Source organism: Bufo bufo, chromosome 3 (assembly GCF_905171765.1).
Source record: "Bufo bufo chromosome 3, aBufBuf1.1, whole genome shotgun sequence".
Lineage (NCBI taxonomy): Eukaryota > Metazoa > Chordata > Amphibia > Anura > Bufonidae > Bufo > Bufo bufo.
The window spans coordinates 479,020,154-479,046,936 of NC_053391.1; the positions used below are offsets into that span (position 1 = coordinate 479,020,154).

Here is a 26,783-nt window from a genome sequence, read left to right on the forward strand (position 1 = left end):
TTAACAAGTCTAAATGCAAAGGCATATAAAATATGCAGGTCTGAATAAAAATGTATGAACAAATAAAATAAAAAAGTATATAGGGTACTATACGGCTACAACTAAAATAGTATACCGTATAAGGCAAAAGATTTGTATTAAATCTGAATCTAAAGTGATTATTATTATTTTTTATAACTGGAATCCAATATTTAACCCCTTAGTGACGAATGACGTACTATGTACGTCATGATGTGGTGTTAGTTATCGCATCATGACGTGCACAGTACGTCATGAAATGAAAGTGTCACCGCAAGTATACTTGCAGTGACATCAGCATCTTAACGGGTGTCACAGACAGCAGAGCTGTCCGGGTACCAATCACAGCGGTCCCTGTTTCTCGATCGCTGTGATTGGTCACTCAGATCTGAGTGACCAATCGCAGCTCGTCCTGCTTGCCGGCAGGCAAGAATCATCTAGCGCAGCTCCGATCTCCTCATTGTGACAGTTATACTTCAGGAGATCAGAGTTGTGCTGCCCTGGTCTCCAGTCAGAGTGCCCCAAGCAAATAACCCCCCCCCCCCCCCAATGCCCCAAACACACACTGTTCCCCTGACACCCCATCCTCCAACCACCCTTCCTCCCCACAGAACTTCAGTGTTTTTTTTAAAAATAAAATAGTGTACTATAGCTAGCCAGGTAGCTTGAAATAGTTGAGGTTAGTGTTAGAGTTAGGGATCATGCACACGACCGTATGCCCTCCGAGACTTATGGTCTGTGAGCGGGCCATATGTCCTGGAGCGGCATACATCGTGCGCACAGGAGTGCACAGCATCATAGATTACTATCATGCTGTGCGCTCCCGTGCACAGGATTTATGCCACTCCAGGACATATGGCCTGCTCACGGACCGTATGTCTCGGAGGGCATACGATAGTGTGCATGAGCGCATAGGCATTTAAAAAAAATTATTAAAATTACATAATAAAAAAATATATATATATAAAAATTACTGGTAATTACATAGTTTTAGTTAGTTCACCAGAGTACTGGAAGTTAGCTAGAAATAGTTTAGGCGTTTAAAAAAAAAAAAAAAAGAAAAAAAAAGATGAAATATACAAAAATAGGGAACACAAAAATAACACATCCTAGATCTGAATTAATTAAATATTCTTCTGAAGTGTTCTTTACATAGTTGAATGTGCTGACAACAAAATCACACAAAAATAAAAAAATGGAAATCAAATATTTTAACCCTTGGAGGTCTGGATTTGGAGTCACACTCAAAATGAAAGTGGAAAAACACACTACAGGCTGATCCAACTTTGATGTAATGTCCTTAAAACAAGTCAAAATGAGGCTCAGTAGTGTGTGTGGCCTCCACGTGCCTGTATGACCTCCCTACAACGCCTGTGCATGCTCCTGATGAGGTGGCGGACGGTCTCCTGAGGGATCTCCTCCCAGACCTGGACTAAAGCATCTGCCAACTCCTGGACAGTCTGTGGTGCAAAGTGACGTAGGTGGATAGAGCGAGACATGATATCCCAGATGTGCTCAATTGGATTCAGGTCTGGGGAATGGGCGGGCCAGTCCATAGCATCAATGCCTTCGTCTTTCAGGAACTGCTGACACACTCCAGCCACATGAGGTCTAGCATTGTCTTGCATTAGGAGGAACCCAGGGCCAACCGCACCAGCATATGGTCTCACAAGGGGTCTGAGGATCTCATCTCGGTACCTAATGGCAGTCAGGCTACCTTTGGCGAGCACATGGAGGGCTGTGCGGCCCTCCAAAAAATTCCACCCCACACCATTACTGACCCAATGCCAAACCGGTCATGCTGGAGGATGTTGCAGGCAGCAGAACGTTCTCCACGGCGTCTCCAGACTGTGTCACGTCTGTCACATGTGCTCAGTGTGAACCTGCTTTCATCTGTGAAGAGCACTGGGCACCAGTGGCGAATTTACTAATCTTGGTGTTCTCTGGCAAATGCCAAATGTCCTGCACGGTGTTGGGCTGTAAGCACAACCCCCACCTGTGGACGTCGGGCCCCAATATCACCCTCATGGAGTCTGTTTCTGACCGTTTGAGCAGACACATGCACATTTGTGGCCTGCTGGAGGTCATTTTGAAGGGCTTTGGCAGTGCTCCTCCTGTTCCTCCTTGCACAAAGGCGGAGGTAGCGGTCCTGCTGCTGGGTTGTTATGGCCTCCTCCACATCTCCTGATGTACTGGCCTGTCTCCTGGTAGCGCCTCCATGCTCTGGACACTACGCTGACAGACACAGCAAACCTTCTTGCCACAGCTCGCATTAATGTGCCATCCTGGATAAGCTGCACTACCTGAGCCACTTGTGTGGGTTTTAGACTCCGTCTCATGCTACCACTAGAGTGAAAGCACCGCCAGCATTCAAAAGTGACCAAAACATCAGCCAGGAAGCATAGGAACTGAGAAGTGGTCTGTGCTCACCACCTGCAGAACCACTCCTTTATTGGGGGTGTCTTGCTAATTGCCTATAATTTCCACCTGTTGTCTATCCCATTTGCACAACAGCATGAAATTGATTGTCACTCAGTGTTGCTTCCTAAGTGGACAGTTTGATTTCACAGAAGTGTGATTGACTTGGAGTTACATTGTGTTGTTTAAGTGTTCCCTTTATTTTTTTGAGCAGTGTATATAAAATTACTGGTAATTAGCTGTAGTTAGTTAGCCTGAGTACTGGCAGTTAGATAGAAATATAGAAATAGTTCGGAGTAGTGTTAGGGTAAGAGGTTTGAAAAAATCTAAAAAAATATATATACAAAAAATATAGCGGTTTGAAAAATAAATTTTTTTAAATATACAGTGGATATAAAAAGTCTACACACCCCTGTTAAAATGTCAGGTTTCTGTGCTGTAAAAAAATTGACAAAGATAAATAATTTCAGAACTTTTCCCACCTTTAATGTGACCTATAAACTGTACCACTCAATTGAATGAACAAACTGAAATCTTTTAGGTGGAGGGAAGAAAACAAAAAAAAGGTTGCATAAGTGTGAACACCCTCTTATAACTGGGGATGTAGCTGTGTTCAGAATTAAGAAATCACATTCAAAATCATGTTAAATAGGAGTCAGCATACACCTGCCATCATTTAAAGTGCCAAATAAAGTTCAGCTGCTCTAGTTGGTCTTTCCTGAAATTTTCTTAGTCGCATCCCACAGCAAAAGCCCTGGTCCACAGAGAGCTTCCAAAGCATCAGAGGGATCTCATTGTTAAAAGGTATCAGTCAGGAGAATGGTACAAAAGAATTTCCAAGGCATTAGATATACCATGGAACACAGTGAAGACAGTCATCATCAAGTGGAGAAAATATGGCACAACTGTGACATTACCAAGAACTGGACGTCCCTCCAAAATTGATGAAAAGACGAGAAGAAAACTGGTCTGGGAGGCTACCAAGAGGCCTACAGCAACATTAGAGGAGCTGCAGGAATATCTGGCAAGTACTGGCTGTGTGGTACATGTAACAACAATCTCCCGTATTCTTCATATGTCTGGGCTATGGGGTAGAGTGGCAAGACGAAAGCCTTTTCTTACGAAGAAAAACATCCAAGCCAGGCTACATTTTGCAAAAACACATCTGAAGTCTCCCAAAAGCATGTTGGAAAAGGTGTTATGGTCTGATGAAACCAAGGTTGAACTTTTTGGCCATAATTCCAAAAGATATGTTTGGCGCAAAAACAACACTGCACATCACCAAAAGAACACCATACCCACAGTGAAGCATGGTGGTGGCAGCATCATGATTTGGGGCTGTTTTTCCTCAGCTGGAACTGGGGCCTTAGTTAAGCTAGAGGGAATTATGAACAGTTCCAAATACCAGTCAATATTGGCCCAAAACCTTTAGGCTTCTGCTAGAAAGCTGAACATGAATAGGAACAACGACCCAAAGCATACATCCAAATCAACGAAGGAATGGCTTCACTAGAAGAAGATTAAAGTTTTGGAATGGCCCAGCCAGAGCCCAGACCTGAATCCGATTGAAAATCTTTGGGGTGATCTGAAGAGGGCTGTGCACAGAAGATGCCGTCGCAATCTGACAGATTTGGAGTGTTTTTGCAAAGAAGAGTGGGCAAATATTGCCAAGTCAAAAAGTGCCATGCTGATAGACTCATACCCCAAAAGACTGAGTGCTGTAATAAAATCAAAAGGTGATTCAACAAAGTATTAGTTTAAGGGTGTGCATTCTTATGCAACCATATTATTTAAATTTGTTTTCTTCCCTCCACCTAAAAGATTTCAGTTTGTTTTTTAATCGAGTTGTACAGTTTATAGGTCACATTAAAGGTGGAAAAAGTTCTGAAATGATTTATCTTTGTCTCATTTTTTACATCACAGAAATCTGACATTTTAACAGGGGTGTGTAGAATTTTTATATCCACTGTATATATATGTAACGGAACGCCTAGCACCCCGACCGGGTACCTCCGTCGATAGATGCTCCTAGTGCTTCCAGAGGACTCCAAGCACTCCACTTGACACAGTCAGCACTGCAGACCCCACGAACCGCCGAAGCTTGGTGGAGGTCCCGCCGTCTCCTACCCACCCTGGACCTACGACAAGGCTCCAGTGGGTGAACCTCTCCTAAATCCAGAGACAGGAACCAGGAGCAAGCTCTTACAAGAGCTTATACTCAGGGGAGTATTGTGATATAGCAATCCCCAAGAGTGTAGTTATTCCATCCCCCAAACATGAGCCAAGACTTCATGAAGGTATAAAACAGGAACTCCTTTATTGAGGGCTACCCGCCCGTATTTATGCAGGTCCCCATCTGGTGGACATGCCCCTAGTGGACCAGAAGGAAGACTGCGACACAGGACAGATATGCAGCAACTCAGGATACACAGACACAATACATCCCCACAATGCATCATGGTTTCCTCCTCTCTGCCCTGGAGACACCCGAGGAGTAATCCAATTATCTCTCAAGACAAAGGGAAATCGCCAATACACATGTGGGGACAACAGGACAGAAATCACCACCCAAACACACAATGTCACACCCCCACAGCAAACACAGACATTTAACATATTCCCAGATAGCTCAAGTCTGAGTGCATATCATTAGATGAATGGCACTCAGAATACACAAATACAATACAATTAGCTATCTGGGTACCCTCACATAACAAAATACAATTGCAAAGACAGATTTAAGCTGTGCGGCCGGTCTGTCTGCTCCTTTAAAGTTAGTATGGGCCATAATCCTGAGGCAAGAGGCTCATAAACAGGCCTCTCCAAAACCCAGTGGCGAGGTTGGTTTCGCCACAATATATATATATATATAAAGTTGTACTTTGCAGCATATAAAATCGCTGAGAGTATGTATACTGCAGAGGAGGCATAAGCATTTATCTGTTCTGATACAGAAAGTGCAATTTCGTCATCGTCAGCTAACACTAGTGATGATGAACCACAGGAAAGTCGCAGACGAGACTCTTTGACTGGCACTAGCGCCATTGATTCCGAATGGATGCCCACAGAGTAATATACTCCATCTGTTCCAGAATTTAATTCTGTCACAGGCATCCGTTATGATGTTATGGGGTTTAGGGGGTTGGAATTTTAAAAAATCTTATCGGAAGAACTGCTAAATTTGATGGTTGAGCAAACCAATTTATACGCTGCTCAATTCATCGCTTGTCACCCCACCTCATATTACGCCAAGAATGGTGTATGGTGCCCTGTTGTTGTAGCGGATATTTAAAAATTTTAGGGCCTCCTTCTAAATATGCCTACACCTATAAATTTAAAGCGTAGGAAAGCAAAGATATCCAGTTTTGCCCTCCTGAATGCCCCCCTTCCCTCAATGTGGCAGGTAAAATAGTGTGGGATCTTTTGCACACTCTTTTAGATAAGGGGTACCACTTGTACGTCGACAATTATTACACCAGCGTACCCTTTTCAGGTGCCTTTCAGTTAGAAAGACAGTGGCATGTGGCACCATACGCAGCAATCAAAGAGGCCTGCCCAAGCCTTTTTTTAACCAAAAACTGAAGTCTGGGGAAATAAAGAGCCTTTGCAATGGGGACATCTTACTTGTAAAATATTGAGACAAAAAAGATGTCCTCATAATGACATCTATACATCCAGACAGTAACAGCCCTGTTCCTGAGCGCGGCACAAATACCACCGTCTGTAAGCCTGTCTGCATACAGGATTACAATAAATATATGGGTGGGGTGGACCTTGCAGACCAAATGCTGCAGCCCTATAGCGCGGTCAGGAAGTCCCCCATTTGGTATAAGAAACTTGTAGTAGCCCTGTATAATTCATTTGTCATGTTCCAAAAAGCAGGGAACCAAGGAACATATCTTGATTTTCAAGAACAATTCATTAAAAATGTTATATTTGAAAAGCAGCGCGGGATACTAAATATCAATGTGACACCTGTCCAAATAAGCCTGGACTTTGAATTAGGCTGTGTTTCCGCATACTTCCCTAGATTATTAATTTAATCAAGTTACATTTTTTTTACTTCTTTTATGCACTTTTGGCCATTTTTAATTTATCATACAAGCCACAGTTTTTTAACACTCCACATTTCATTATACTGTATTATTAGCCAATTACAGTTTGGAAAATTAGACAAACTCCAAAATGTAAAAAGAAATTCTCGTTATACCCCTAGATGAATAACGTAAAATATAAAAATTCTCACTACACCCCTATATGAATACTTTAGGGGGTGTAGTTTCCAAAAAGGGGTCACATTTTGGGGTACCTCGGAGTAACTTCAAATGCGACACAGCGCCTGAAAATTATTCCAGTGAAATCTGCCATCCAAGAACCATATCGTGCTCCATCTGTTCTAAGCTCTGCCGTGTGCCCACACAGCAGTCAACAACCGCATATGGGATGTTGCCATATTTAGGAGAAAATGGGTAACAAATTTTGTGGTGACTTTCTCGTGTTACCGCTTGTGACAATAAAAAACTTGGCCTAAAGTGAATTTTTTTTTGTAAAATATGTAATTTTTCTTTTTTACAGCCAAGGGTTTCTAAATTCTATGAAAAGCATATTGGGCCAAAATGCTCCCCACACTCCTTGAAAAATTCCTTGGGAGGGGGGGGTGTAGTTTCCAAAATGGGGTCACTTTTTGGAGGTTTCCACTGTGGGGTACCTCAGGGTACCTTCAAATGCGACACAGCGCCTGGAAATTATTCCAGTGAAATCTGCCCTCCCAAAGCCATATTGTGCTCCATCTGTTTTAAGCTCTGCCGTGCGCCCCCTATAGCAGCCCACAACCACATATGGCGTGTTACTGTAAACTGCAGAATCAGGGTAATATATATTGAGTTTAGTTTGGCTGCTAACTCTTGCCGTGTTACAGGAAAAAATTTATTAAAATGGAAAATCAGCAAAAAAAGTGAAATTTTGAAATTCTATCTCCATTTTCCAAACAAAGTTTGTAACATCAGTTTTGAATAACTATAACTTGAGGGGTGTAGTTTCTACAATGCGGTCATTTATGGGGGGTTTCTGTTATATAAGCCCCACAAAGTGACTTCAGACCTGAACTGGTCCTTAAAAAGTGGGTTTTGGAAATTTTTGTAAAAATGTTTAGAATTGTTTGTAACGTCCCCAAAAAATAAAATGACAATTACAAAATGATGCAAACATAAAGTAGACATATGGGGAATGTTAAGTAATAAATATTTTATGAGGTATCACTTTGTTTTAAAAGAAGAGAAATAGAAATTTTGAAAATTGCAATTTTTCATAATTTTTGGTAAATTTGGGATTTTTTTCATATATAATGGTGAAATATATTGACTCAAATTTATGACTATCATGAAGTACAATGTGTCACGAGAAAACAATCTCTGAATGGCTTGGATAAGTAAAAGCGTTCCAAAGCTATTACCACATAAAGTGACATATGTCAGATTTGCTAAATTAGGCCTGGTCAGGAAGAGAGCAAATGGCCCGGATGTGAAGTGGGCATTTTATGGTGAGTCTAGTTTCAGATTATGATGGCCCATGAAAGACTATTGTAAATTTTAAATATTGTATCCTGAGGCCATTGTACATTTAAAGTGAATCATATTACATAAAAATATGACCCAATCACATATATATATATATATATATATATATATATATATATATATCTTATATATATAAAAATGAGTTTCTGTCTGTCCCAACGTCTATCTGTCTGTTCTCTATGCGCGACCAAACGACTGAACCGATCTTCACTAAATTTGGCACACAGGCAGGGGCGTAGCTAAAGGCTTATGGGTCCTGGAGCAAGAGTTCAGCTTGGGCCCTTCTCCTCCCACCTTTCCTCAGTGCTTTATGGCAAGGGGCAGTGGTGCACCTAGCCTTTATGCTGCCTGAGGCAAAGATTTTAACATTCCTCCCCATGCCAAATTCTCAACCTAACCCATTCCTTCCAGTCCTGCTGTTAAAGGGGTTGTCCTCTTTTTACTACTGATGACCTATCCTCAAGATAGGTCATCAATATCAGACCGGCGGGCATCTCCCGGCACCCCCGCGATCAGCTGTTTTAAGAGAGGGCATCGCTCATATGAGAGCTGCTTTCTCTGCTCTGTTCACCTGCTCGCCGCTACAATTGCAGTGGTGAGCAGGTAAACAGAGCAGAGAAGGCAGTGCTCATGCGAAAAAAAAGCGGACAACCCATTTAAAGACATACTTGGAAAACATTACATACAGCGCTACAGAACATAGAGGGTCATACAGCGCCACTAATGTACCTCTTACATCCAGTGATGTCTCCTCTGATGTAGATATTGTCTTTCCTCATCTTCTCCTTTCTGACTAGACCGTCATGATGATTTCTTTTAGCCACGTCTTGTCTTTGAAGAGTATAACAAATAGACATCTTACTTTCCTACTTTTCCATCATCCTCACCTTCTCAACACCTCATCCTGACCCCCCCCCCCCCCCCCCCCCCCCCCAATACTATACTGCAGAAACAGTTCCCCTGAAAATACTGGTACCACACAGATAGTGTGCCAGTACAAAAAATACCCCCTTAACTTTCAGACCAGACCCCCATATCAAACCTCCAGACCCCCTTTAGACCTCTGTCAGACCCCATATCAGACCTCCATTAGAACTCCATGTCAGACCCCGCTACAATACAAGAACTCAGATAAGACCCCAGTTAAACCTCCAGACCTCCATATAAGACCCCCATTAGACCTCCAGACCTCCATATAAGACCACCATTAGACCTCCAGACCTCCATATAAGACCCCTATAAGACCTCCAGACCCCCAATCAGACCCCAGACACCCAATCAGACCTCCATCAGACCCCCATTAGACCTCTCTGGATCCCCCGTCAGACCCTTTAGACCATCAATCAGACCCCCAATCAGACCCTCCAGAGCCCCATTAGACCTCAGACCAGACCTCCAGACCCCCATTAAACCTCCAGACCCCCAATCAGACCCCCATTAGACCTCTAGATCCCCAATTGTGACCCAATTAGACCTCCAGACCCCCAATCAGACCTCCATTAGACCTCCAGACCCCCATTAGACCCCTCTAGACCCACAGTCAGACCCTTTAGACTCTCAATCAGACCCCAATCAGACCCTTCAGGCCCCCAATCAGTCAGTTCAGACCCCCAATCAGACCCTTCAGATCCCTAATCAAACCCCCAATCAGGCCACTAATCAGACCCTTCAGACCCCCAATCAGACCTCAGATCAGACTATAAAATAAATAAACAAACTTACCTCTCCTGCTCTGCCGCTCCTCTCCCGGTCAGGCTGTCTTCCCAGCTCTGATCTCTTCCCAGGGCCCACGCTGCTGTCACCTGACCTCCTGCAGTGTCAGGTCAGAGTACACTGTGTACGTCCTGACGCTGCAGGCGGCCAGGGCACAGCAGCGTGGGCCCCAGGAAGAGAGAGCAGGAGGAGGGGTAAGTACTGTACAGCGCTTACAGCGCTTTTCTCCCCCTCTTCCTGCAGACTAGTGAGCGCTTCCATAATGGAAGCGCTCACTAGTATTCCCTTTATAAGATGCACTGCATCTTATTAAGGGAAATATACAGCACCACTGGCTTAGGGGCCCAGTCGCAACTGCGACCGCTGCGACCCCTATAGTTATGCCAGTGCACACAGGTACATCAGGTGTCCGGGAAGGTTTTAGACCGGGTCTCAGCTCTCTAGGACGTACTATTCCTGAGAGATTCCCAAGAAATGATCTGTATTAGCCAATACAAGCCTGCAAGTCTTTCGCTTCAAATCCCAACTGCCATACACACGGTCCTATGTCCCTTATCAGCCAATCGAAGCTCGCAGGCTCTTAGTCTACACATACACACAGTTTCACTCCAGGTTTCCATAACAACCCAGCCATTTTTCTTCACTGCTGCAGTTCAGCTTTAGGCTAGGGCTACAAGACGACATGCGTTGCTTGACAATATGTCTCACAACACATAGGGCACAACGACACCGCGACATTTATGTCGCACAACAATTTTTATAATTATAGTCTATGGTGTTGCACTGCAACATGCTGTGACTGTGACGCGACAGTCACAGAAAAATCCATCCTGCAGCATGTCGCAGTGCAACTGTCACGGCTGTTTCACGGTCTTGTTGCTGTGCGCTGTGATACGTTAGCCGTGTATGCTCGTTGCCATGGGCAACATGTTGTTTGTAGCTTGTGTGTGCTCTGCCCCTGGTATCATGGTTCCTCCCTGTCTTGTGCTGGAGGGGTTAACTACCTGGCTGGGTGTGGCCATGAGGTTTATATTGCCTGGGGCCTGTTGGCTGGAGTGCTGCTCCTTTCCTGGATATTCCATCTGTCCAGTGGGAGGGTCTCCTAGTTAGACATCGATATCTCCACGATGTCTCCTCTATGTTTCCTTTATGTCTTTACCTTCCCTTGTATCTATGTTTAGTGTGGGTTATGTGCAGGGTCTGTTGTATGTCTAGTTGTCGTTACATGTCTGGCATGTTGGTGTCTGTTGTCCAGCATGTTTGCTAGACATTTCCTCCGGAAGGGGGTCGCAGGGTTCCCTGGAGGGGGAACTACAAGGCAGAGAGTTGCTGGTGTGTACTGGATTCCATGTGTGGTGTTTGTACTGGGTCCTTTATGGTGTGTGGACTCCAGTACTATGGCATGGGTTCCAGTCCTTGCTGCGGCAGGTAAGTGCTTGCTATTCAGGGTTCTTACCTGCCTATCTGGTGCTTCTCTCTTTCTTACCTTTTCCTTACAGCTAGGCCTGTGGAGACTCCGGTTCATCCGTGTAAGGGATGAACCGGTTGTCTCAGTCCTATCTCTTACTCAGGGATTATCAGGGCGACTCAGGGTCCTAGGTTCCTGGATATGAGCCGTCCTACCATCCAGGTAGTTCATATTGTTAGGAGTTAGGGCGGGGGTTAGGGATGCGATAGGTGGTGACCAGCTCCTTTATCCCGTTCTCTGGCCTATTTGTCTTCCCATTTACCCCCCCCCCCCCAACATTGTACAGTGGGGGGTTTCCCCCCACTCCCCACCGTGACAGTATGTCTAAGCTCACACCAAGGCTGGAGGGCATCTCACCCCAGCCAACAGGCCCCAGGCAATATAAACCTCGTGGCCACACCCAGCCAAGTAGTTAACCACTCCAGCACAAGACAGGGAGGAACCATGATATCACACACAAGCTACAAACAACACGTTGTCCCTGGCAACGAGCATGCACGACTAAAGTGTCACGGCACACAGCAACAAGACCGTGACAGCAACACCATAGCCTATCATTATAAAAATTGTTGCACGACATTGGTACGACAAAATGTCGTGCGACACATGTCGTCATGTAGCCATAGCCTTAAAGGGGCAAGGCGCTGTGGAGGTCACTGTTAAGGGGGCAGGAGCCACTATTAAAGGGACAGCTGCTGTGGAGGTCACTGTTAAAGGGGTGGGCACTGTGGAAATCACTGTTAAAGTGGCATTCACTGTGGATGTTACTGTTAAGGGAACAGGCCGCTGTGGAGGTCACTGTTAAAGGGGCGGGCACTGTGGAGGTCCCTGTTAAGGGGACAGGGGCCACTATTAAAGGGGCAGCTGCTGTGGAGTTCACTGTTAAGTCAGCAGTGTACTGTGAGGTCACTGTTAAAGGGACCGGGGTACTGTGGAGGTCACAGATAAGGGGACCGTCCCCTATGGAGGTCAGTTTTAAGGGACGGGGTGCTGTATAGGTCACTGTTAAGGGGGCGGGCCCCTGAGGAGGTCAATGTCAAGGGAGTGGGGTGCTGTGAAACTCACTATTAAAAGGGCGGGCTGCTGTGAAGGTCAAAGTTAAGGGAATGGGCTGCTGTGGAGGTCCCATTTTAAGGAGGCGGGGCACTGTAGGGGGGGGTGTGTTAAGGGATGAGGGGCTGTGGAGTTCACTGTTAAGGGGGCGAGGTACTGTAGAGGTCACTGTTATGGGGGATACTGTCGATATCTTTTAACGACACACATAAACATTAAATGCTAGTATATATATATATATATATATATATATATATATATATATATATATATATATATAAAACATACCTCTTCATTGTGATCTTTAACCCACCGAATTTTTTCAAGCAAATCACTAAGGTCTTTCTTGAAGGGCACATAATGCTTCCAGGGCTGAAGCTCATTATAAAAGTGTTCATAATAAATGGAATCTTGCTTTAGTATTACACTATTCCCGACCAGAAGATATGGCATTCTGTATGCCGCCACTGTCCCATCAATAAGTATCTGATACTTGTACTGAAAAATAGAACATTAAGAAAAAAACAATAGTTACCGGTAGTGTGGGCAAACATTTCACTTTCCCTTTCAGTAAGAAATGTGCAGCACATTAAATGTAGCGTACATTACATTGTGTAGGTCTGTGTTCACATTAGATTTTTTAAACCGTTACTCTCCGCTTAGTTTTTTAAGAAAATGTAGTAATGGATTGAACAAGAGGAAAAGGCAGAAAGCATTGCACATTTTTTGCACAGTTTTTTTTTCATGAAAAGGCAAGATGAAGATTTGTGCTGATCTTTATCACAGATCTTATTTCTTATATATGTTTGCACTTGTTTAAAGGGGTCCTCTGGCCATTTACATTAAAATGGTGTCACATAATAAAATAAGTGAATACTCACCCTACAGAATCCCTGCTGCCGCGGTTTCACCATTTCATGGTCCCCTGGCGGTCTCTGCTTCGCGGTCCCTCTCAACAAGCAGGAAATGAATGGTCAACCAACCAATGATGAAGCGGGTTACTGGAGAGACTGGAAGAGCAGGAAACGGCAGGGGACCATCAAGCGTTGGGGCATCAGTAAGGTGAGTTTCACACTGGGGACAACATAAAAAAAAAAAGAAAAGACAGCAGCAAGACCCCTGTTTTTGTCTGGTATAGAGAAAAACTGCCAATTTTTGTGAGAACTAAATATAAACAAGTTATTAATAATAACATATGTCATGTGCTGTAGAATTTCCCTTTCTGTATGTCCTGTTACAACATATGGATGTAATAGATGAGGGTCCACCCTCAGCCACCCTCCTCTAGCAAGAAGAGCGGTTTCAAAAAGCAGCAACCAGCTTTCCCCTGAGGAGAGGACAAATACATTAGAAGGAACAGTGAAGGTCATGAGCCTGCAGTAAGTCCCAATAGCAGTTTATTGCTGTGACATTACATTCTTCAAAGGGTAGGGCTTGTATAAAAATACCACAGGGTGTGCTAACAAATATTACTGACAACAATGCATGTCCTCTCTAATAATAACATTTTATGGACCTAATGTTAAAGGCATAACATACAATTACTTTATTCTTTGAGCATAGCGTGTAGGACAGTAGGTTCATACTTTTGGTGTCATTTACCTCTTTACAAGGGTTGGGTTGTGCATTTAAAAAAATAATAATTGTCATACACCCTTTAAGAGAATTATGAGTTTAAAGGGGTTGTCTCACTTCAACAAATTACATTTATCATGTAGAGAAAGTTAATTCCAGGCACTTACTAATGTATTGTGATTGTCCATATTGCTTCCTTTGCTGGCTGGATTCATTTTTCCATCACATTATGCACTGCACGTTTCCATGGTTACGACCACTCTGCAATCTAGCAGCAGTGGCTGTGCTTGCACATTATAGAAAAAGGAGCTGACCTCTCTGGTGGCAGGAACCGCTGGAGTGTGCATAGGTGCTTTTTCCTATGCAAGCACAGCCACCGCTGCTGGATTTCAGGGTGGTCGTAACCATAGAAACGAGCAGTGTATAATGTGATGAAAAAATGATTCAAGCCAGCCAAGGAGGCAATACGGATGATAACAATACATTAGTAAGTGCCTTGTATTAATTTCTTCTACATGACAAATGCCATTTGCTGAAGTGACACAACCCCTTTAAGGGAGTCTGCTACCAGGCACAATGCTTTGTAGGGATAGCTTAGCTGAATGTAAAGATACCTACCACTGATTGATTTACTGCACTCTGGAAAAATAATAATTTTAATTCATATGCAAATGAGCAGGTAAGTGTTCCAAAGGCAGGCGCAATATACATATTCTAGACCGTAAATTATTAAAATATGGATGCTTCTATAATTTAAGAGAGCAAGCTTCCCCTCACAGTAAAAAGGCTACTGCACTGCAAATATAAAAGCACTTTATTACATAATCAGGTCTTCTTTAAGGGGATCAAGTGTCCATGAGCCCCAGCATATACCCAACTCATGCTAGTTCATCTTTAGGCTACTTTCACACTTGCGTTTTGTGCGGATCCGTCATGGACGGATCCGTTCAGATAATACAACCGTCTGCATCCGCTCCGAACGGATCCGTTTGTATTATCTTTAACATAGCCAAGACGGATCCGTCTTGAACACCATTGAAAGTTAATGGAGGACGGGTCCGTTTTCTATTGTTCCAGATTGTCAGTGAAAACGGATCCGTGCCCATTGACTTACATTGTGTGCCAGTTTCAGTTTCGTCAAGCGGACACCAAAACGCTGCAAGCAGAGTTTTGGTGTCCACCTCCAGAGCGGAATGGTGACTGATCGGAGGCAAACTGATGCATTCTGAGCGGATCCTTTTCCATTCAGAATGCATTAAACTGCAAACTAATCCATTTTGGAGCGCTTGTGAGAGCCCTGAGACAAGAATGTATATGTATATTGTCAGGCTTGTCTTGGACAACACTGTATATGTATTTGTCTTTCCTTCACTGTGCTACAGTGCTTTGAAAAAGTATTCATACTCCCTGGACTTTTCCAAATGTTTCACATTCACCCACAAACTTAAATGTACTTTATTCGGATTTGATGTGATAGACCAACACAAAGTAGCAAGTATGTGTGAAGTGAAAAGAAAATTATACGTGGTTTTCAAAATTTTTAAGAAATAAAAATCTGGAAAGTTTGGCATGCATTTGGACTCGGTCTCCCTGTACTCGGTCAATACTTTGTAGGGCCACCTTTCGCTGCAAGTCTTTTGGGATATGTCTCTACCAGCTTTGCATATCTAGAGGCTGACATTTTTACACATTCTTCTTTGTAAAATAGCTTGCGCTCAGATCAGATTGGATGGACAGTGGCTGTGAACAGCAATTTTCAAGTCTTGCCACAAATTCTTAATGGGATTTAGGTCTGGACTTTGACTGGGCCATTCTAACACATGGATATGCTTTGATCTAAACCAGGGATGCCCAACCTGCGGCCCTCCAGCTGTTGCAAAACTACAACTCCCAGCATGCTTGGACAGCCTACAGCTATTAGGGCATGCTGGGAATTGTAGTTTTGCAACAGCTGGAGGGCCACAGGTTGAGCATCCCTGATCTAAACCATTCCATTGTAGCTCTGGCTGTATGTTTAGGGTTGTTGTCCTGCTGGAAGGTAAACCTCCTCAGTCTCAAGTCTTTTGCAGCCTCTAACAGGTTTTCCTCCAGATTTGCCCTGTAGTTACCTCGATCCATCTTCCTATCACCAGCTTCCCTGTCCCTGCTGAACAAAAGCATCCCTACAGCATGATGCCACCACCACCATGTTTCATGGTGGGGATGGGTGTGTTCAGTGTGATAGTTTTCCACCACACATATCGTTTTGCATTTAGGCCAGAAAGTTTAACTTTGGTCCCATTTGACCAGAGCACCTTCTTCCACATGTTTGCTGTGTCCTCTACATGGCTTGTGGCAAACTCCAAATGGGGCTTCTTATGTCTTGCTTTCAAAAATGACATTCTTCTTGTCAATCTTCCATGAAGGCCAGATTTGTGGCATACACGACTAATAGTTGTCCTATGGACAGATTTTCCCACCTGAGCTGTGGATCTCTGCAGCTCCTCCAGAGTGACCATGGGCCTCTTGGCTGCCTCTCTAATTAGTTCTCTCCTTGCCTGGGCTGTCAGTTTAGGTGGGCAGCCATGTCTTGGTAGGTTTACAGTTGTACTATACTCCTTCTATTATCGGATCATGGATTGAACAATGCTCCGTGAGATGTTCAGAGCTTGGAATATTTTTTTCTATAACCTAACCCTGCTTTACCCTTCTCCACAACTTTATCCCTGACCTGTCTGGTGTGTTCCTTGGTTTTCATGATGTTGTTTGATCACTAATGTTCTCTAACAAACCTGAGGCCTTCACAGAACAGCTGTAGTTCTACTGAGAATAAATTACTAATTAGGTGACTTCTGAAGGCAATTGGTCACACTGGATTTTATTTTGGGGTATGAGAGTACAGGGGGCTGAATAAGAATGCACCCCACACTTTTCCGATTTTTTTTAATTAAAAATTTTGAAAAACCATGTATCATTTTCTTTTCATTTCACACATACCTGCTACTTTGTGTTGGTCTATCACCAAAAATCCTAATAAAATTCATTTAAGTTTGTGGGTATAATGTGAAAAAATATGGAAAAGTTCAAGGGGTATGAATACTTTTCCAAGGCACTGTAGTTTTCTGTGTTCTTTGTAGCTGATTCCTATTTACATATGGGGATTTCACAACAATTCATAATTTTTATGCAAACATAAAAGATTCGATTAATGACAAGTGAACAATTTATTGTTGATTGTGCAATCATTACCCATTTTTACACTACATAATGATTGGAAACTTTTAATCGATATTATAAACCCAGCACTGCCCAAGTGTATGTGTATATATATATATATATACAGTTGCAAGAAAAAGTATGTGAACCTTTTGGAATGATATGGATTTCTGCACAAATTGGTCATAAAATGTGATCTGATCTTTATCTAAGTCACAACAATAGACAATCACAGTCTGCCTAAACTAATAACACACAAATAATTTAATGTTACCATGTTTTTATTGAACACACCATGTAAACATTCACAGTGCAGGTGGAAAAAGTATGTGAACCCTTGGATTTAATAACTGGTTGAGCCTCCTTTGGCAGCAATAACTTCAACCAAACGTTTCCTGTAGTTGCAGATCAGACGTGCACAACGGTCAGGTGTAATTCTTGACCATTCCTCTGTACAGAACTGTTTCAGTTCAGCAATATTCTTGGGATGTCTGGTGTGAATCCCTTTCTTAAGGTCATGCCACCGCATCTCAATCGGGTTGAGGTCAGGACTCTGACTGGGCCACTCCAGAAGGCGTATTTTCTTCTGTTTAAGCCATTCTGTTGTTGATTTACTTCTATGCTTTGGGTCGTAGTCCTGTTGCAACACCCATCTTCTGTTGAGCTTCAGCTGGTGGACAGATGGCCTTAAGTTCTCCTGCAAAATGTCTTGATAAATTTGCGAATTCATTTTTCCTTTGATGATAGCAATCCGTCCAGGCCCTGACGCAGCAAAGCAGCCCCAAACTATGTTGCCCCCACCACCATACTTCACAGTTGGGATGAGGTTTGGATGTTGGTGTGCTGTGCCTCTTTTTCTCCACACATAGTGTGGTGTGTTTCTTCCAAACAACTCAACTTTGGTTTTATCTGTCCACAGAATATTTTGCCAGTACTGCTGTGGAACATCCAGGTGCTCTTGTGCAAATTGTAAACGTGCAGCAATGTTTTTCTTGGACAGCAGTGGCTTCCTCTGTGGTATCCTCCCATGAAATCCATTCTTGTTTAGTATTTTACGTATCGTAGATTCGCTAACAGGGATGTTAACATATGCCAGAGACTTTTGTAAGTCTTTAGCTGACACTCTAGGATTCTTCTTCACCTCATTGAGCAGTCTGCGCTGTGCACTTGCAGTCATTTTTACAGGACGGCCACTCCTAGGGAGAGTAGCAGCAGTGCTGAACTTTCTCCATTTATAGACAATTTGTCTTACCGTGGACTGATGAACAGCAAGGCTTTTGGAGATACTTTTATAACCCTTTCCAGCTTTGAGCAAGTCAACAATTCTTAATCGTAGGTCTTCTGAGAGCTCTTTTGTGCGAGGCATCATTCACATCAGACAATGCTTCTTGTGAAAAGCAAACCCAGAACTGGTGTTTGTTTTTTATAGGGCAGGGCAGCTGTAACCAACACCTCCAATCTCATCTCATTGATTGGACTCCAGTTGGCTGACACCTCACTCCAATTAGCTCTTGGAGATGTCATTAGTCTAGGGGTTCACATACTTTTTCCACCTGCACTGTGAATGTTTACATGGTGTGTTCAATAAAAACATGGTAACATTTAATTTTTTTGTGTGTTATTAGTTTAAGCAGACTGTGATTGTCTATTGTTGTGACTTGGATGAAGATCAGATCACATTTTATGATCAATTTGTGCAGAAATCCATATCATTCCAAAGGGTTCACATACTTTTTCTTGCAACTGTATATGTACTGTATATATATATATATATATATATATATATATATATATATATAGTATTATTTTTATTATTTTATGTATTTATTTATTTTCTAATGCCATGTCTTACCTAGAAATACTTACTGTTGTCTTTGGCCCAATTAGAGAGATAAAGAAAAGATACACAATTTTTTGAATCATTTATGTTTTTCTTTTCTTTAAAGGCCCCCATACACATTGTATTGTAGGCCAAAGCCACTGAGGATGGCGGGTTTGGCCAATAGTTTAATGTGTATGGGGACCTCGCAATTCTCCCCCCACATATGATGTCAGGGAAGAAAAGAATCAGGTGAAATTAATATTATGCCTGATCATTTTTTTTTCTCTAGGGAGATAAGCCGCAGCCAGAAGTCTCTGGCAGCAACTTTCTGCTCTCACCCCATTAAATACACATACATGTTCGGCCGAGCCAAATGTGTATAAGGGAACAAGGAGAGATAGCTAATCCTCCAGACAACAGCTTTGAATGTATATGACCTATACATGATCCTAGCACTTGGTCATGCCTGCAAACTTTGCAAAACCCACTACTGTCCTAGGTGCCCATTCACAGTGGAAACATTTGTGCAACTGTTGTGGGAGTCCTCTTTTGCATAGAGACTTTTAAATCTTATATCTCCCCTGCATTTCAGTCTGTCTCTCATCTCTCTGCATGTGCTGTCTAAAAGACAAACTGTTTGTTGCTGACAGCAACCAATTGCAGCCCAGCTTTCATTTTAGTCCATATAAACCAATTGCAGCCCAGCTTTCATTTTAGTCCATATAAACCAATCGCAGCACAGCTTTTATTTTAGTCCATATAAACCAATCGCAGCACAGCTTTTATTTTACTACAGCACTTCCTACAATACTGTATAACTAAGTTTACAAACCTACGGCTCTCTAGTTGCTGCAAAACTACAATTCCCATTGTGCCTCACCAGCCTGCAGCTATCAAGACATGATGGGAGTTGTATTTTTGCAACAGCTAGAGAGCCATTGGTTGGGGAACATAGGTCTATAGCAGGCATCCTCAAACTGCGGCCCTCCAGCTGTTGCAAAACTACAACTCCCAGCATGCCCGAACAGCCTACAGGTATCAGCCTACAGCAGGGCATTGTGGGAGTTGTGGTTTTACAACAGCTGGAGGGCCGCAGTTTGAGGATGCCTGAATTCTATAGTATTATAACAAGCACTATAGTAAAATTAAAGCCGTGATAGATTGCTATGGGCAACAGTTTGTCTTTTAGACAGCGTATGTAGGGAAATTAGAAGCAGACTGAGAAGCATTGACTCAACAGTTACAGTTACATAAGTGTATATATTTTAATGCACGCTGCATCGTAAACACATTACTTTATTAGAACCTTCCAGAACCCTGTCAGCTGGACTGGACAACCCCCCAGTATTTTAAATTGGAGATCCATCAAGGCACATAGGCGCCTACAAATAACAAATATACAAACTAAAACCAAACAAAGGGGCACATTTATTAAGACCAGCCTGTCTGAGCATTCCGTTATTTTCCGTTATAACCATGTTATAACGGAAAGCCATAACGGAATCCCTAACGCTAGTGTGAACCCACCCTAACACTGTTTCAGTGGTTATTAGATCTGATGCATTTGAGATTTAATGCATATATTTGCTGGCAGTTATTTTGTTTGGTTTTATGCCCATTTAATGTGGAGTTTACTTTTACACTCTGCATTTCATCTGACAGTTTATTTTCCTTAGTGAATACAGTGGAGAAAAAATATTTAATAGCTTTGCTTTCTCCTCATCGCTCTCTGCAGCTCCTCCCTCATTACTCTGTAAAGGGCCAACACTTTCAGGTTTAAACTTTTTACCATTTATATAATTGAAGAACATTTTAGGGTTAGTTTTACTTTCTTTGACAATGAGTCTCTCTGTCTCCAGCTTGGCTGCTTTTATCAGTTTTTTTACATATTCTATTTTTTCCTTATAGTTGTTCAATGCTGCCTCACTGCCTTCCTGTATTAGTCACCGCCGGTCCCAGTCATTGTGGCCAGGTGTTGACTGTATTATACAGCCGGCATCTGCTACATATGGAAGGGGCTCAGTGCGTAAGGCTTAAATGGTTATTTTCAGAATCAGTTGTGCTCAGTTTGACGTAGTTCTGTCGGGTTTCTTTTATTTTTGATGGGAGAAAAAATGCTGTCTGTTGAGTTTTTTTTCCTGTGAAAATTAATGTAGTTATTTTTTTTTTTTTAATATTGAAGTCGATGTTGAAGGTTAGAAAGGAGGGTGATCCCATTTGTATCCGTCAATTAATCTGTTTAATAGATATTTCATTTTTTTCTGTTCCTCTGCCGGAACAGAACTGTGGAAACCACTGATATACACAAGCCCTGAACCACCACAGACTCTTTCACACTGGAAGTAAATCCACCATTTAACTTAACATGACCAAGAAGATAAAAGAAATCATGGATTCAAATTCAAAAGTGGTTACTAATGGCTAAGTGCTTAGAAAGTTTTTTTTTTCTTTGATCCGTATACCTAATAGCGAAGTTGAAAGTGTTGATTGTGGATAAGAAACATGAGGGCTGAGCCCTCTCTGTGCACAAATTAGATTTGAAATGGGGCAATCCTTTTTATAGAGCAACCTCTGAGCCATTTACATAAGCAGGGCTGCTAAATGCTTCTCAAGTTTTGGCATCTCAGCTTGAAGTACCTGTAACTCTTGGAAGCTTCACAAATAAACAGCATGCATCCTTAGGACAACAATGTTCAGATGGTAATTTAATCAACATAGAAATGAGTTCCGCCTAATTGCAACTGAATTGGATTTTATATAGTTAATTTACCAGCACCCTGATTGCAGCACTGATGAACTGGAGAGCTCCAGACATGGCAGTGGTAATAACATCCCATCCAATGTTACAAAAGACACTCAATATATGCTGCCCATAAAACGTGGAGCAGTTTAGACAGAAAATCAGCCTTAGTGACTTGAGTTGCCACAGTTACGCTGACAGATAAAATGATCTACGAGCACAGACGAGGAAGATATTCCCCATACTGATCTCTTCTATTATGACACAGCTTAAAGCAATCCAGCTGAAGAGGACTATATTGATCTATAAACGTCAGCAAACTCTGCTTTGACAACATAAAATGGAATTATGTGTTGCTTCAAGGAAGGGTAAATGATTCTTTTATTTTCCAAGAACCAATTTAGATTTATGGCTTGGGGAACAGAAGACAAGTTTTGTTTAGTCATTATTCTGGAGTTTGCCTTTAAATGCGTATGAAAAGGTTGATGACCCCAGAACTTTTCACATCTCAGCGCAGAGACGAAAGTATGTATCTCAAGGAGAAATCAACACAAACAAGCTTTTCCATTTAGATCTATTTTTGCTTATGTCCTCTAACAACGTACACAACATAGTAATAAATGCCGTGCTCTTCAGCTCAGATTCCTTACTGACAATGAGAATATGACTCACCTCTTGATCTCTGCTGGCCAAGAGCTCTTTTGTCCAGTGTCTATTAGGTCGTAAGAAATCTTCCAAATTTGTTATTAAAACCAAATTGATAGCTAATACATGATATATGTTCAGAACCAGAGCTTCAGTATTGGGTATATTGTGTGGCTATACCTCAACCAGAGCAGCAATTGCTAAATGACTGTCTGATTTTACCAGATATTTGAAAGTGAACCTGTCACATCGTACATGTAGTTTTAGAGCAGGAGGAGCTGAGCAGATTAATGTATAGTTCTGTAGGAAAAGATTCAGTATAACCTGTATTTTATCCATTGAAATTTCTTCTCATTTGGAGCTTAGAAGTCCAATGTTTGGTCCTACTCGGTGACTGGCAGCCTTCTCTGCATGACTGTGCATACAGAGATCGCTGTCTATCACTGGTTAGGACCAACCATTGGACTTCTAAGCTCAGAGTGGAAAATGAAATAAATAAAATACAAAACTATATATCAATCCTCTCAGCTCCTCCTGCTCTATAACATGCTGCCTGGAGATAGAACTGTATTCCGTTGAGTCCCGACTGTATAATACAGCAGGCACCCAGCTGCAAAGACGGGGAACAGTCGTCATGCGAAACCCCGTCATTTAACCCCTCAGATGTCGCGTTCAAAAGCAACTGCAGCACCTGTGAGGTTAGACAGAGGGATGCGGCTTTCTCTGCCTTCCGACTGGAGCACCCGCAGTAAAATCGTGGGGCTTCAGTCAGTTACCATGACAGTCTGGTCCCTGCTGGAGGTTCCCAGGCCTGCCATGGTAAGCTGCCTGCTAAGCTGTGCATGAGGAACATCTTAGCAGGGAGCACATCAGAATCCCATTCACCCTAATGGTTCTCTATTAAGCCTCATGCACACGGCCGTTGCCCGGCTGTGCCCGCATTGCGGCCCGCAAACAGCGGGTCCACAATATACGGGCATCGGCCATGTACACACTGCATCACGGATGCGGAACCATTCACTTGAATGGGTCCGTAATCCGGAAGGTGCGGTGCACAACGGAGGCACGGAACCACTACGGAGTGCTTCCGTGGGGTTTCTCTCTATGCCTCCGCACCGCAAAAAAGTAGAACTTGTTCTATTTTTTTTCCAGTGCGGATTAATCACGAACCCATTCAAGTTGAATGGGTCTGGATCTATCTGCGGCAGCTACACGGACTTTGCCCGTGCATTGGAGATTAAAAATTGTGGTCCCCAATGCATGGTATGGCCTACCAACAGCCGTGTGCATGAGGCCTTAGGGTGAATGAGACAGGTTCTAGTTCCCTAATGAAAAAAAAAGGTTTACAAAAATGGTACGAATAAAAACTACAGTTCGTCCTGTGAAAAAAGAAGCTTTCATACAGCTCTGTAGACTGAAATTAGTTTTTTCAAATTTTTAATTTTTTTTTAAGTAATAAAACAAAAAAAAACTATACAAGTTTGGTATTACCGTAATCGTATTGAGCTGCAGAATAAGGGAGTCATGTAATTTTTAGCGCATATTGAACGCCATAATGTACAAAAAAAAAAAAAAAACCTTGGTGGAATTGTGAACGGAAAAATTAAAAAGGTGGGGCTATGTAGGGAGGAAATAAATCAAAAATGAAATTAGTTAAACATTTAACTTCTTTTCCCAACCCCCTCTGGAGATCTACAGACACGGAAATATTTATGTGGAAGTTGTTGTTTGTGTGTGTGGTTAAAAGACATCCACAGTGACCCATAACAGTGACATCCACAGTACCCCCATAACAGTGACATCCAGTGACCCAAAACAGTGACATCCACAGTGCCCCAAAACATTCACAGACATTCACAGCAACCCTATAACAGTGATAAAAAATGGCTCAGTTCTTAACGAAACCTGGTGTAAAACTGTGTGCATGTCAGTGAGGCAAAGACTGAAGGACCTGTAAGCTTCTTTTAGCCAATACGGGTCATCTGACTGTGTGTATGTCAGTATGGCTAAGAATACATTTTCAATATCTCAAGAATGGTAGGTGCCAGAGAGCTGAAATCTGGTCTAAAACCTTCGGAAGCACCTCATATGCCAAATTCGGTGCAGATTGGTACAGTCGTTTAGCTGAGAAAAAAGAACAGACAACATACAGAAGTTCATTTTTATATATATATATATATATATATATATATATATATATTAAGAAATATAGTATTAAAATCAGAAAATAGAACATTGACACATTATAGGTTGTCAATGTATGATTAAAAAAAATTGATAGACATGTCCTTTTAAAAAAAGAGAAAGGAATGTGGTGGACAATACATCTGTGTATCTGGTGCATACCTAGGACTAATAGGACTACGTCAGTCTGTACATTCTAATACATATTGGTTTGTCCCATAAAGCCATCTCCATTGTGAAAAGGACATGTGCATTTTAACAAGGTCATAATATGACAAGGAATGGGCCGGATACCAAGAATCATGTTTCTATGAAGCTGTTCTCATGAGCTATTAACCCCTTGAGTCCTGGAGGATTTTTCATTTTTGCATTTTCATTTTTCCTTCCCAGAGCCATAACTTTTTTATTTTTCCATTCACATAGCCGTATGAGGTTTGTCTTTTGTGAGACAAGATGTACTTTCTAATAGCATGTGACTTTTTGATTACACTTTATTGAATTTTTTTGGTAAGTGAAGTGATGGAAAAATGGTGAATAATGACACCCTCAACGTATAGGATAAACATTTTGATATTTTAATAGTTTTTTGGGATGTGGAGATTGCTACATTTCAAAGGTTTTAAACAGTGGCTATGGCACCTTCTGCCCCTTCTTCCGCCATACATAAACGACTCTGGGATTCAAGGGGTAGACCACTTTCTGGCTACTGTTGACCAATGTGTATGTAAGATGACGATATGGCTCATAATAATATGTTGGTAATAATATGTTTATGGTCTACTTTATGCCACATTAATCAAATGTCTCATATTACTTGATTAATTTGTCTTATCCTTAGACCTAACACTTTTGTCTAGAAAAGCTACTCCAGTTTTCCTACTCCACCCTGGAGTAAGATTGTAACTTTTTTTTTAAAAAGTCTCAATGATAAATCTGGAGTGAAACTAATTAACATAGCTAACCACACCCACTTTTCCACCCACATTACAGAACTAGAGTGAGAGGTGTAAAAATGCAAAAAAAACTCAAAATCTTACACAAGCCAGTGCAAAAAAGTCGCAAAATGTTGCGCAATTTCTTACTTTTTGCGGAAGCGAGTGCAAAAAGTCACAAAAGTCTATTTGTGAATTATTTTTGCTTAGTTAAATAACCATCCATCAGCAGCCATTTTATGGACAGGAGCTCAGTGTGGACAGCACAAGACTTGGCCAATAAGGGGACATGGGTTATGAAATACAGAAAATGGTATAGAATATCAACAAAAACTATACTAGCACCGGGCAGCACGATGGCTCAGTGGTTAGCATTAGTGTCTTGCAGGGCTGGGGTCCTAGGTTCGAATTTGACCAAGGACAACATCTGCATAGAGTTTGTATGTTCTCCCTGTGTTAGCGTGAGTTTCCTCTGGGTACTCCGGTTTCCTGCCACACTCCAAAGACATACTGATAGTGAACTTACGGTAGATTGTGAGCCCCACTGGGGACAAATAGATGCTAATGTCTGTAAAGCCCTGCGGAATATAGTAGCGCTATATAAGTGAATAAAATAAATAAATAATGAGCCATATAGTGATCTTACCTACACACTGGTCAACAATAGCCAGAAAGTGGCCCACCCCTTTAACATTGAGCGGTTTTAAAATAATACTGGTCAAAGTCTCCATTGTGAAGTGCAACACACGTACCTTCTCACCTCTCTATGAGGCATTTTCCCTTCACATATCACGAGTTGTGATAATTGTTATACTACATCTCTATTAAGATAACTCAGATGTCATGTTCTTTTATAGCAAGTCTTCTACATTATCATCTTATACATCTATATTTTATTACACTGTAAAGATAACACAATCACCTTTAGAAAATGAAGATAAACTTCTAGACAGGAATTGTGTGGATCTTACTTTTCATTTACACACACAAGGTAGAAATACAGTATGCGTAAAATGAAGTAACAGCAAATGTATAGTTTATGAAAAAAGTGAAAACAAACATTAATAAATTAAAGTTATTATAAAATCATATTAGCTACCTGGATAGTAAAGAAATGTATTGTTAGGGTACATATGTAATTACCGTACAAGCCTAATGCCTATGGTGCAATGACTTTGGTTTAATGCAGTTGTTTTCCACTCCCAATAGTCCCAGCAAACAGCTGGTTTTGCCCAGGGACGCCATGCAGTTCTCCTGCAGCAGCCACTAGTGGAGAAATGCGGTATTACATGAACAGGCATTCAGATTAAGAGGATTCTGTGGGATTTTTAGATTGATGGCCTATTCTCAGAATACGTCATAAATATGAAATCATAGGGTCTGACACTTGGCACCCCCGCTGATCAGTTTTGTGAGGAAGCCGTGAACATGATGTCACATCAGG

General features: G+C 42.0%; 1 protein-coding gene across 1 annotated transcript in view; it reads right to left on the reverse strand.

Annotated features, from left to right (window-relative positions):
• Positions 1-26,783, reverse strand: part of POGLUT2 (protein O-glucosyltransferase 2) — a 120,058-nt gene that overhangs the window by 16,891 nt on the left and 76,384 nt on the right. Inside the window, exon 7 of the mRNA XM_040425246.1 lies at positions 12,535-12,744. Within this exon, the coding sequence (XP_040281180.1) occupies positions 12,535-12,744 (210 nt within the window). The remainder of the gene's footprint in view (positions 1-12,534; positions 12,745-26,783) is intronic.